Source organism: Dama dama, chromosome 20 (genome assembly GCF_033118175.1).
Source record: "Dama dama isolate Ldn47 chromosome 20, ASM3311817v1, whole genome shotgun sequence".
Lineage (NCBI taxonomy): Eukaryota > Metazoa > Chordata > Mammalia > Artiodactyla > Cervidae > Dama > Dama dama.
Window position 1 is genome coordinate 103,652,151 of NC_083700.1, and position 13,916 is coordinate 103,666,066.

General features: G+C 41.2%; 1 protein-coding gene across 1 annotated transcript; it reads right to left on the reverse strand.

Moving 5' to 3' along the window:
• Positions 1-762: 762 nt before the first annotated feature.
• On the reverse strand, positions 763-12,892 carry AKIRIN1 (akirin 1). Its single transcript, XM_061122321.1, has 5 exons — positions 12,546-12,892; positions 8,280-8,420; positions 5,972-6,106; positions 4,574-4,645; positions 763-3,904 (listed from the first exon to the last, which is right to left on the reverse strand). The coding sequence occupies exons 1-5, from the start codon at positions 12,763-12,765 to the stop codon at positions 3,894-3,896; spliced, it is 579 nt and encodes a 192-aa protein (XP_060978304.1). The 5' UTR covers positions 12,766-12,892; the 3' UTR covers positions 763-3,893.
• Positions 12,893-13,916: the final 1,024 nt, after the last annotated feature.

The window sequence follows — 13,916 nt, forward strand, 5'->3', positions numbered from 1 at the left end:
GTATTACACTTTCAAGATATGGGTGAAATAAAAGGAAACCACTTCTCACATGGACCTGGCTGTGTGTTACCTGGATGATCCATGGAACATCCAGCCTTCAATCTCAATTAAGGTTTGGTAATATTCCTAAAAAACAGGCAACCAGATAGCCTTCCTAGGGGTGGATGCTGCATCCTTTTCCTGTTTATTCCTACAAATAATTTTTCAAATATACTGTCCAGCTCACAGATAACTTGGCACAGAGAAAAAACACCATAAGCAACAGCAGTAAAAACATAAGGTCTATGAATAGATACTGAAATTTTAGACGAAGTATCACACCACTCCTACAATGAAGAGCTAATTATTTATTTGAAAGTGTGGTGCGGCATTGAGACCTGGAGATTTTTTCCTAGGTAAACCTGCATCTTTTTTCGCTGAAGGTATCAACCTTATTCAAAGCCCAGACCACACATACTCTGAAGGCCTTTTCAAGGAAAGACTCACCAGGGCAGCACAGAAGCCATCGCTCCTAACAGCATTCAGTTTACCTTGGTAACAGAGGAATTTTTCATCATACCTTAACCTGAGGTGTGACTCTCCCATCCACGATGCACCAAATTTGCCTTGTTTGTAAGCTTTCTAAAATGTCTATTAATGCTACAGTGCAGGAACTCACACACTTTTCTATAAAGGGCCAAAGAGTATTTTCACTCTGTGGACCATACTGTCTCTGGCTCTGGAGTTGCGATGTGAAAGCAGCCACAGATGCAAACAAATAGGTGTGGCAGTGTTCCAATGTAACTTTATTTACAAAAAACAGGCCAGTTTGCTGATCCCTGCTAAGTGAGTAACAAAATACAGATTCACTGAAAGGCATCACTGAATTCAGTTGTCATTCATCTTTTATTTTTCAGTCAAACACTTAGAAAGTACAAATTCTAAGAGAACGTAGATTTGATGTTAACAAGGGGCTATTCATTCTGGAAGTTGAGAATCACCAATGCAGAAAGAAAGGGTTTTGGTCTTTAGATCTGATGAAGACCACTATAAAGAAACCTGCTGTAACATTTTCAAGTGTATATTCTATGTCCCAAACTGTGCTAAATACTTTACATGGAAAATGTAATCTCACATTTGAAAACAAACCCCAATGATGTACATACAATTAACCCTCATTTTACAGACAAGGAGACTATGGCTCGTCAAGTTCAGTAGCTTGGCAAGGCTCACATAGCAAATTAGTGGCAGAGCAGACTAAACTCTAGGGCTACAAACATCCAAAGACCACTCCTGTTAACGACTACACGAACCAGGCAATCCTCCCTGCTGGACAGAGAAGACTCACCATGTGGGGAAGGCTGGCCCAACTTCTTATGTCTCCTGATAGTCTTCTCCTTGCGAACTCCTAACAATTATCACTGCCTCACAAACTTTGATCTCCCCTGTACTCCTCTGACCTAGGTATGCCTGGACACTTACTCCCTTCCTTCCCCTTAAGAGGAAGACTTTACTGAAAGATAATGGAATTAAAAGTTTTTAAACTAGTTCACTATACACAGCTCTTCTGAGACCACAGGTCCTGGCCCATCCTTACAGGTCTCTGTAGGATGACTTCTTCCCTTGGCCTTGACCTACTTCCATGAGCCAAAGACACTTCCCTACCTGGGAATTGCCCCTAAGTTCAAAGCCCTAGCAATCAAGTTCTAGAGAAAAAACTTTCACTTGCCTAAGGATCACCTTACACATCCCCATTTTCTGATCTAGGATTCGTCTTTTCTCTGCATAAAACACTAAACAAATAAGTCTAGTCCCTTTTGAGAAGATCCCAAAACCCAGTCATGGTGGTGTGGTCTTACACCCTGTGGCCCCAAAGGGTAACCATGTGATACAACAGCCTACCAATACTGGGTGCAGTGAGAGGGTGTCATCTTTTTCCTTACAGAGACCTACTCTATTTCCCACCCAGAAGCCATTTAGTAGGAATGGGGCTGACACCAGCGGCAGTGAGCTAGCACATCACACTGACTCTGTACCAAAAAGGCTTCAGAGAAGCTGCATGCCCCACTCCTGGTCCCTCCTTCAGGATGTCTGATGCCCCCACAGCTGCCCTCCCCTTGTCTTGCCGTGACTATCCCACTGTAAGGCCACTCTCATTACAGCCACTGCTATTCTTCTCTTCCAGGAAGAAGTGACTACCCTGGACAAAGAAGAGATGAAACACATTACCCTTCAAATATGAAGTCAAAATAATTCTTTAATAATTAAAAGATCACTTCTGGACTTTAAAAAGTCTTTAAATCTTAAATGTAATGTTGAAATGGAGAAATAGTTATAGCAGCCTCACATAAATTATTTGAATTAATAAACATATCACAGTATTAAGAAGGCAAGGTAAACAAATAGCTTAAGTATTTTATTTGTTTGCAACTAAGCTTATTAACACTATATAATGAAAATGTACAAAGAATAATGTTGTTGTTTTGGTTAGATTTAAGTCAAAGACATTCATTAATAAGGAATCTTCAAATGTGAATATTCCAGAAATTTTTCTAAGCCATATGATCAGGACAACTGTCTCTGAATATTACCTTACTTTGGAAGGTACTGGCATATGTTTGAATTAAACTCAAGTTTTGTTTTTTCCCCCAAAATAAGCCTTAATTAAAAAAACTAGTCTATGTCAAACTAAAACAATCTTAATAGAACTTTCCTTTCCAGAAACAATAATAAAGGAAACAAGGCATTTTGTAAAATGTGGTCCTGAACAAGTCACAGTAAAAAATAAATGTATACTTAACTTCTACCTCCTCAAAACAGAGGCTACTTTCTGTTCCTCAGCCTTGGAAATAAGGTGAAGAACAGTCTGTAAGCAACTTTGGGCAGGGGTTGCCAAAACAAAGCTTAAGCAGTTGAACATGGACATCTCTTACAAGAATTTGGGGGAACCTGACCAAAGGATCCAAATTCTATTTTTAATAACTGATACAAAGGTGAAGTGGCTCCTCCCAAGCAGCAGTGCCTCTGGGGCCTGTCCCAGCCCGCGCCCACCTTTGTTATGCTCCCAATCAAACCCTGATGCTCTTGTTCCAGAGGAGACTTTTTCCTTCTGAGAGGTTCAGTGTCCAGGGAGCTCCCGTGTGAATGAGGTGAGCACAGACTCCACGTGGGTTTTTAAGGCTTGGAGTCAAAGTAACGTTCTAACACGGCGAGGCAGAATCAGATGTCAAACGGCCTGTCTCCAGTTTGTTCTAGTTCCTCACCACCCATTTGTAGACCTAGGACCACAGACCTTTGCTATGTCATCATAATCACATCTAATGTCCATCCTAACTTATGATTCATATTCTGTGCCTGGAAACAGTCCCTGTATTTAACAATAATACCTACACATAAAACAATCCACTGTTACAACGTATATGGTCACAAAACATTAATGATCTTCTGTAGACCAAGCAAATGTTTTTAACCATAATTGTCGTGCATCAAATTCACAGCCAGAATCCCCAAGATCAAAGAAATTTGCACAATACAAATAATAACTTAAAATACACATACACACATATACACACACTCTCACACACACTTCTTACAGAACTGTGCTTGGGGAAACTCCATTTGTTGAGTGCCACTGAGGGCATATTTTTGCTAAACTGCTGCTCCAGGTGTTTTTGTTTGAAAAATCTATCACAGTAGGGCACAGCTGTTTATTCGATGAGCAGAAAAGAAAGATATGCTTGTGGCAACCAGAAAGTTTTAAGGTCTTTCAAGTTGTATAAAATGGACCTGCAGAAACATTTAAGTGTTCTCAGGATGCAAAGTTGGAGCTGAAATGTGATATCAAACCAGTTGCAAAAAGTGTACAGCAGCCATCTCTTGAGGTCAAACCTGGTACCCAGATATGCAAGAAAGTTTCAGGACACATCTATAAATTAGGAATAAAAAACAAAAGAGTTAAGAATACTAAAAATATAGGGTCATGCTTTTTTAATATTAACTAATGGTGAATGTGATAAACAGTATGGAGGATACGGATCACCATTCAAGAGGTCCTAAATTCACAAGAATTTAAGAAAGATAGTTCTTTCTTAAGAACTTAAACTCAGTTTACATATATAGCTATTTATAATTTATGTTTTGAGCAACTAGTAGTGACAAGATCTTTAGAATTAAGAAATTCTGACCACACACTTGATAAGCTGGCTTAAGGACTCAATTTTCATAAATTAACAGCTGAAACTACCTTTCTGAGGGAAGTCAGGTAATAAACTGGCACTGAAGTCAGACTACCTGGGTTTTAATCCTGGCTGAACCACTAGCGATATGAGCTTGGATAATTTATTTAACTTCTTTAAACACTCTTACCTTTAAAATGGGACAAGTCATAGTTTCTCCCTCACAGGGGAATTATGGATTAAATAAACTTTGGGAGGATTTAAAAGGTTCCGCACAGTGCTGAACATATAAGTATTCTTTAAATGTCATCTATTATTTTACTTCATGGGGCTTTTTGCTCCCAAGAGACAAAGTACTCAGTGTCAAAATCTTGCTCTTGGAAGTTGAAAAAGTCAATGAAAAACTTGGCAATACTTACAGCTTGTTGGCCTTGTCCCATATCGTCGCATAATCTGATCATGTGTGAATTTCACAAAAGATTCATATTGTTCTGTGAGGGGAAAGACAGTATATACTATCCCCAGAAACTCTCCCACAGCTTTTCAACAATCAAGTGTCAGAATCACGTATAGCTTCCCATTTAACACTACCCACTCTTAGGTCCTCCTTATAATGGTCACTCTGAGATCTATTCCTTTTTCTTAGATCCCAGAGCCAAATCCCTAGCTTCTAGGTTTGGTCACTGATCATCTCTAATATTTTCCTAATAATCTCACCCCTGCCATAATTCCATCTCCTGCTAATGGCTCCCCAAGACAAGCAGCTGTGCATACTACTATTAGTCAGCAAATTTTAGTGTATCTCCTATAGAACATGAAGCTTGAAGCTCTTTTCTGCACTTTATCTTTGCTATAAATGTCAACATACACATTGAGTGATTGAGGTGGAATGGCTAGAAAGCTAGGAGAAAATTCCACAGTACCTAACTATAGACTGTTCCACAGAAGTTACCTTCTGAAGAGAAAGAGAAACTCAGTAGAAAGACAGAAGGCAGTCTGACATCCGTGAACAAAGAAGTCCAAACAATTTTGGAGTGGGGGCAGAAGAGGGGAATGACATACTATAGCTTCTTCTTATAATACACACCATTAGTGTATTAAAGGATCAAAGAGGTTCTGCTTTAAAGAAATTCATTTAACTCCGTTAAGTGAACAGTTCTCAATTTAAAGCCAACCTATTAACATTCTGTAATGTGGGCCACCATGCGAGAAAACAGTAATGTTACGGGAAGAAGTTGTTGCCTAAAAACCTCTCTGATCACATCATCCTCTCTCACTAAATAGGTACTACTTTCTATTCTTGATTTAGATCCCTTCCTTTTACAAAAGGCTTTACTTGTGCCATCACTAATCACTCTGTTCTAGCTTGAGCGGTGCTTTCCAGACATTAAAGTACCTCTAAATCACAGGACGTCTGACTTCCCACATCCACAAAGGGACTCCCACCAGAAGTCTGAATATGTTGACTATACTCTTCCCAACCACCTGCTGGGAGGTTAGCATGATCCCAACCCACCTGTCTACCCACCAGCTAGTCCAAATAACCTTCTCAATGCCTTTATTCATATGGAAAACTCTTGAAAGAAAAGCCTGGCTTATCTTGTTTCAAAAATGTAAATAAAAGTCCTTCCATACAATGTATAAATAAAATGCTTAGAATCTAAAAGAGTGTAATCAAGAAGAGTAACTTAATACTTAAAATTCATTAAACTCTCTGGTATTAAGTTTCATGCTTTTTCTAAGTTACCACTTACTTAACCAGGATTAATCCTTAGTGAATCCTATTAACGATGGTCATAGCCACTGCGTCAGCCTACCTGCTAGTTTAGTATTGAGGATTTGCTCATATTCCTCCCGAATTTTATCTTCATAGTCTTTTAAGAGACGCTCACATATTATTCCAACTTGTCGGAGGGTAAAGGTGGGCTGGTCCTTTTTCATCCAGGAGGAACCTGGCCAAACGACAAATCTAGTTTACATAACACATTCCGGCTGTAGAGTTCTGAATTGGTAACTAAGCAAAGAGTCCTAGAATATAAAAACTGTTTTTAAAAATAGTAATTTCCACTACTTTACAATACATGGAATAGTTTCATAAAATTGTGTTTCTGACATTCATTCTACATAGCAAGTTTAGTAGGAAGACAGTGTGTTCAAGTGTGCTAGCTTATCTGCACACAGAAAATTGGTTCTGATGCCATTAACAATCTGAGCCCATACACAATGCTTACCTGGTGAAGAACAAAAAGGTTAAAGCTGATGTAAAGACTGGACTAGAGAAAACAGATGCATAGTGTGAGAGCTGGGCGTCCCTGGTAACTCAGCTGGTAAAGAATCCGCCCACAATGCAGGAGAGCCCGGTTTGATTCCTAGGTAGGGAAGACACCCTGAAGAAGGGATAGGCTACCCACTCCAGTATTCTTGGTCTTCCCTGGTGGCTCAGGTGGTGAAGAATCTGCCTGCAATGTGGGAAACCTGGGTTCGAAAGATTTCCCAGGAGGGGAGGGCATGGCAACCCACTCCAGTATTCCTGCCTGGAGAACCCCACAGTCCATGGGGTTGCAATGAGCAACGAAGCAGAGCACAACACACATAAGAGCTACCCTGATCCTTGGAGATCAGCTACACCTATGTGTAATCATGGTGGTACATCATAATTATCTGTAGAATAAACAATAACAAAAAAGATACATATTGATTTAATTCTGGGGTAAAAGGGCTTGGGGATTGTTTAAGTTACGCAGGTGATTCTGATAAGAAACAGCTGACCTGCCCAATATAAAAAACTGTTAAGTCACTGACGTATGAAGGAAAGAGACAATTAGACACTACACATCTCATCTTTGATCCCTTTTGAAACTAGGTTGAAGAAAATCAAATGTTTGTAAGATTGCAGCTGGAAACCAAAATTTCCACTGGGATGCCAGATGGAAATTGGCTTCCTGATCATGATAAAACCAGCAGCAGCTCTGCCCCAGTTCTGAATTTTCCTCAAAGCTCAGCCTGAAATCTGTTTCTTGAGCCCTCTTAGTCTATAAACCAGTTAAATTACTTATAATTGTTTCCCTACTCATAATATTGTATTACTTCAAAATTATATTACTAAAATCCCAAGAGAATATTAAGGAGACTTGCTAGTTACAATCACTGAAAGATCTATCACTCATGTATGTGCAAGAACACACACATATTGGGAAGGGTGTTGTCTGAGAGCCAAGACCTCTGGGTTGTAAGAAGACAATTTAAATAAAAATTATTTGATGTGAAATTCACATAAAATGAACCATTTTAAAACTGAACAATTCAGTGGCATTTAGTATAGTCATAATGTACAACCACCACCTCTATCTAATTTCAAAATATTTCCACCACTCCAAGTAACACCCCTTACCCATTAAACAATTTGTCCCGATTCCCCACTCTCCCTACCTCCTGGCTAAATTAATCTGTGTTCTATAAGGAGACTAATTTTAATCAAGGCAATTTTTAACTCTAAAAACTGTTAAAAGGAGAATATTCTGTGAGGAAATAAACTCTTCTACTGTTTAGGTAGGCAGACTTCACTACCAGTGGTGATGTTTGAGCCCTGGCCTGCTGACGACTTGCAGGGACTCATGGCTGAACTATGTGACCATGAAGGTTCCCTCCAACCCTGAGATGCTATTTTTGAGCACATCCTCTCTGACCACCTGTCGATGTTATACAGCAATGCTGTCACATAACTTTCTCCAATAACGGAAATGTTCTATAGTGCTGTCTAATACAACAGTCACAGGTGGCTGTTAAGTATTTGAAATATGGCTACAGCAGTTGAGAAACTAAAATTTTATTAAATGTTAAATAATTTAAAATTAAACATCTACATGTGGCTACTGGCTATGGTACAAGATGCTACAGTTACAAAGGGTACTCTTGAACTGGATTGAAGGAAGGTCAATCAAATCAATCTAAGTAAGTTCTTTTGCAATTTCATGACTATGGTTTTAAAAGTATTTATAAGTAGTAATATAATGTATACACTTTACCAATTTTATTACTTAGATGAAATCAATTCTGGCTTAGGAAACCATTTTAATCACCGATTACAAAGTCTTAAATGGATTATGCACACTAAAACATGCTTACCTGGAGAACTAGGTGCTGCGAGTGTTGAGGAGTGAGGCTGACTTTCCGAAGTACAAGCTTCACTCTGATTAAGAACAACTTCTAAATGTCTCCACCTCTGATAACGACTATATTCTTGTTTTATGTTCTGAAAAATTTGCTCTAATAAAAAAGAAACACACTTGAGCATGCACTTTATTGTTACTTCTTCACGCTTCCTGTCCCTCTTTCCATGTTATATTAACAAAAATGTTTATACCAGATAAAGCACTCCTCCTATAGCTTCCTCTTATTGCCACTGCTTCAGTAATTACATACGGTAGCAGCTATTTTGGCATAAACCACCCAGATATTAATAGTTCCCTTTGCTTCTTTTCCTATGACAATGATGACCAGATCTGCGGTTTGCTGTAGGATTAACTAGGACAACTTACAGCAACAAATAAACAAACAAAGCCATCCTTCACCTAATAAAGAGCTATTTTTGATCTCTGTTGAGTTGCAATTTCACAAACCAGGGAATTAAGAGTCTCTTACTACCCAAGGGCTTCTAACAATGAAACTCTTGTCCTGCTTGGGATTTAAGATCTTCGGGGAAGGGGACAGCAGAAATCATTAGGTTCACAGCGTGGATATTGACCAAGAGAAGATCTGACATTATTGCTTGGAACAGGTGGTCAGAGCTTAGCAATAAATTTTCTGATCCTTTAAGAGGCAGTATTTGGTAGGATTCAGATTACTATTCTGTAGGTAATAAATCAATTTGCTAATGCTATTAAAGGGAGTCCAAAACACACAAATCACTAACCACCCTTAAGGCCTCTCCCAGAGACAATACAGAATCTGAAAGGATGTGGTTTTCAAGTTTTCTGGTGTGTGTTTTTTTTACCCCCCTACAAGGGGGGGGGGGGGTAGTAAAACATGTATTCACTTTCCAGATAACAGAGCTTCCTCATAAAAAACAAAAACCAGGAAGCTGTATCACTCCCCTACTTACATTATTCTTATACTTGCTATAACCATATATTTTTTAAACCAGGGGTAATTGCTAATAATGCCACTGTTTCCTTCCTACCTTTGTGACTATGACCCTGGGAAATCATTCAGGATTAGTAGCCTAGTACTTCAAAACGAATGTTAAATGTCTACCCAAAAAGTTGTAAGCATCTACAACAAAGACATTAATAATGCCAGAAGTGATGATACAGTCTGACGAGCTCAATGTAGCTCCACACATAGCTCAACTCCAGAATTCTCAGCCTGAACACTGGAACAATGTAGGATTAGCAAACCTTTCCTTTCAGAATACTATGAAGTTCATGTTTTAGATCCCTGAATTTATGAAGTCTCTGCTTCATCTTCAAAATGTATTATTCTCCAAGCACATACTTGCCAGAATCAATACAAGGACGTAAGGAACAAAGACTTGAAACAAGAGAGGACAAGTATGAGGACAATGCTCGTGAGAACAGAAGGTCTTTGATAAACTTCTAACCGCCTCCTGTATAACAAAGTGAACAAATGGAAAGATACAACATTAAGGCTGGCAGAAGGACTGGCAAGTCCAAGAGTCCAAACATGGTATGCACAGGATAAAAAGAAGTGTTTGTGATTTTCTTCCCAAGAAGGGCACATAAAACAGGAAAAGACATTAAAAAAAAAAATTAACAGTGGTTAATAATTTAAATTCTTGCCTCCCATTATTATTTGAGATTGTACTTCCAGGTTATACCAAACTAAGCCCATCTTCAAAATTCTACAATGGCTTCTGGTTGCCACAGACCAAATTCAAACTCTTGAACACGGTATCCCTTGCCTTCCAAGACTTGGCCCCAAATTATTTTTCCAGTTCCATCTCCCACTACAATCCAGTTGCCTTAAACTATCCTTTCTTTAACCTGTGGGTTTTCTGGCCTTTGCTCTAACACTTTTCCTTTGCTTGATCTGAGGTTGTCTCTCCCCCTAACATTACTCAAGACCCAGCTAAAATGTTATCTCTTTCTGGAAGTTATTCTCCAAGCCTCAAGTCATGATCAATTATTAATTAACTGTTTTACATCTAAACTCAATCCATGTTTACAAACATCTGGAGGTCAGCAAGCCGCTTCCATGCCTGGTATCCACCTAGTTTCTTTAAACAATACAAAAGACTTAATTTTATAGGCTCCTTCCATAAAAAGTGCTATAACACATACCCCCCCCCACCTTTTTTAAGTTGAGTAAGAACAGTTTGACTATTTCTCAGAGAACTTTTGAGTTAACTAGGATATTTTAAAATGAAGTCAGATTTTTAAATTCACTCTTCTATTAGTTGGCTTTATTCCTTTTGTATAGCAACTAATATTTTTTCCCTCATCCTTCCATTTTAATCCATAAGGCATCTTCCACTTAAACCAAAGCAACAAATCATATTGGTTCTTCCATGTCAGAATCATATTCCAATAAGCATTAAGAAATGTAACTGATCAATCTTTACAAATGAATATTTTAAATAAAATGCTTTCACATAAAATGACCAAGAAATCCATGCAAAAATTAAATTTTATGATTAAAAAAAACCCCAGCGACCCCAGTATAGCACTCTGCCATATTTAGGCTTCCAAATACATTCAGCAATTACTTACTAAGCATTTGCTATTTTGAAAACTACACAGAATTAATCTGATGGTAGTACTGTAAGAAATAAAAAATTTACATAAAATCCATCAAGATCGGTGAGCCAAGTATTAATTCTATTTTGCAGAAGAGCGATCCAGAAAGATTATGTGACTAACCTTGGGTATCTTTAGCAGTGGAAGAAAAATATATCTTTTCAAGAGGGTATCTACATCCCCTGCTTTTGCAAACATTATTTCATTCAGTACACAAGGCCTTGCAACATTAAGTGATCAGACAATTAGAACAGAGTTCCTTATGGGGCAGGGTTAGTCAGGTAAGGGTGGAAGACTTGAAGAAATAATTGTATTTATTAGCAAACAGGTGAAATCATCATGATGGAAGTCAAGGATAAGGTACAGCCAAGTGGGGCTGGGGGGAAAAAAGCAAAGGCATAGTTTTGGGGGAAAATGTATAAAAGACTGACTAGGCAAGAAATGGCTATAGCAGATAAATCCTTTTAATACCAAGATAACAGGAGAGGTGAGATGAACGTGAGTAAAGGACACAGTGCCTAAGAGCCTGGCTGGCTACCGCTGGGATCTTGGTGTGAGAGGATGAGGGGCCTCAAGTCTGCATTGTGGATATGCACTATGCAGAGTGGGGAGAAAATAATGGCTAAAGACACTGGTAACTGAAAGGGGTAAGAAAAGAGAGATTTTAAGGCAACCTCAAGGTTTTGCTAACGCTTGAGGAATAGAAAAACACAATGAAATGAGTTGCCGAAGTCCAGTTGTGAGCCACCCTCCCCGCCCCCCATTTCCGGGAGCCCTTTAAAACTGCTAAATATTCATTCTGATGCACCTTTCCCTCTATCTATTCTTGCGCTGTGATTAGAAGCTGAGTTTTTTTCTTTCTTTTTTTAACTTTATTGTCACACCAGTTCTCGTCTTTCCCTGGCCTGTGTGGAATGCCTCATTGAAAGAGAATCTCTGTTACGGATAATTGAATTTCTGCTTCCGGAGCCTCTGTACGTTGAAGGATTCTCAAATTCTAGCTAACGATCTACCGATTTCAAGCCAAATATGGTGCAAGACAATAGCCATACAATAAAAGAACATGGCCAGTCTCTTAGAAACAGGTTGAAATCGGATTCCACGACTTCGAGGGCGGCCTGAGATCCCTAAAGACTTCTGGAAATCAGGTCTCCCTACAAGTCCCAGCACAGTGCTTCACAGCACGTTCTCAGGCCCCTTCCCAGTAACCCGCCCCCAACCCCCACACCCTCAAGGCCAGGTTCGTGAGCAGAATCCAATTTTCCATGGCCCACTGGATCTGCAGGGCGGCTCAGTACAGGGGAGGGCAGCGGAGAAAGGAGAGGCTCCGAGGTCTGGGAGGGTTCCGAGCGGCCGGGGCTATTTCCATCTTGCTCCCGCTGCCCACCCCTCAAGGCTCCCCAGCTCCAGGAAAACCGAAAACCGGCTCTGTGGCCCTACTACCCCTCCCGGATGTCTTCCATCCCCGGAAGCGACAAGGCCCAGCGGCACCCCTGTTCCCTTTTCTCACGGCAAAGAAGGGGTCCGTAAGTGAACTAGCCTAGCGTTCATGATCCTCTTCCACCCCCACCCCACCCCTCCCCACCCCCAAAAATGCCTGGGCCTGGCTTCCTGCCAAGCCCGCAGCGTTGGTTACCCGGAGTTGGAAGGCGCCGCTCGCTGCCGGGCGGGGCGGGCTGCTGCAGAGTCGGCGGTGGGGTCTGCGTCTGAAGCAGCGGCGGCGGTTCGGCGTCCGGGGGCCTGAGGCCCGGAGTGGGGCCAGAGAGAGGGGCGCAGCGCCGCCGCTTCGGAGAGCCAGGGCTCAGCAGCGCCGCCTCGAACTCCATGGGCCGCTTCAATGTCGCCCCGCACGCCATGCCGCTGAAAGACCAGGGACCAGGAGCCGACGCGGTTGTAACTGAGACCCAACCTCCCGCTCCTCAGCGGAGCTCGCAGGCCAAGCCGGCGCCAATGGCGCCTCCAGCACCCGGCAGCAGCGCTGGCCCCGCCTCCTGTGACGTCATGGGCCCGCGCCACCACCCAGCGGAGGGGGGAATCCGGAAGAGGGCCGCTCTGGGAGGTCCGTCAGCAACGTTCTGGCCCGCGGCGCCCCCTACTGAGGAAATGGAACGATCTGGGCGGAGAGTTTGGTCACCAAGCAACCTCGGGAAGGCCCCCACCTCCGCGTCTACCCCTCCCAGGGTCCATCCTCCCCCCATCTTCCAGAGCCGAAGCGCCCGGGTGGCCCTTTAGGTTTTCGCACCTGCGCGAATGGGAACTGGGGGAAGGGAGAGCCTGGAGGGGCCTGTCCAGAGGCTTTGGGGGTCTGTGTCTTCCGGTCCGGTTACCTCATTCCATCCAAGCTGCTCCAGTCCCAGTGATAAGAGAGACGGTTATACTAAAAGTTCTACAAGGACATTGCCCTCCCACCCCGAGTCCAGGAATGCCTTCACTTAAACGAAATCCAGAATCTGAGGATGGACCTTATGGAAGTCCATCAACCCCATAAAATTGTATGCAGAATTGCGTGTGTGTGTATGTATCTGTGACCCGTATCTTTATCAGCTCATCAAGGGGGTATGTTACTCAAAATAGTTAAAAACAAACAGAAAACACGCCCCTGGTTTGAATCATCCAAGAATAGTGTCAGAGTGTTAAGAGCTTGAGCTGACAGCTGATTTGCCAGGCCTCCTGTTTGACCTGGCAGCCCAGGTGCTTCCTCAGGTCTGTCTGAATTCTTTGAAGGGGGGCCAGCTATAAAGTACTTTTGATATTCTGGAAAGATGAATAGAAAACTGGAGCGTTCTGTTTTCAGAAACTTTATGTGAAAGTCTATTACTGGTAAGCAGTTTCAGTGCTTTCAAGAGATGGTCAAAGGGATCTGTGATCGAAAAAAGGCTAAATCAAAAAAGAAAGAAAGAAAGAAAGGAAAGTAAATCTATTCTGTAACTTCATATATATGTACATATATACGTGTATATATATATATATATATAATGGTCATACCTGCTGGGATCTGTCTGCCTAA

Excerpts from the sequence above, each read along its gene's own strand:
- AKIRIN1 (XM_061122321.1), bottom strand. The coding sequence starts at position 12,765 with ATGGCGTGCGGGGCGACATTGAAGCGGCCCATGGAGTTCGAGGCGGCG. Across the intron at positions 6,107-8,279 it reads CGCAGCACCTAGTTCTCCAG|GTTCCTCCTGGATGAAAAAG; the intron begins GTAAGCATGTTT and ends TCGTTTGGCCAG. Across the intron at positions 4,646-5,971 it reads CCTCAATACTAAACTAGCAG|AACAATATGAATCTTTTGTG; the intron begins GTAGGCTGACGC and ends TTCCCCTCACAG.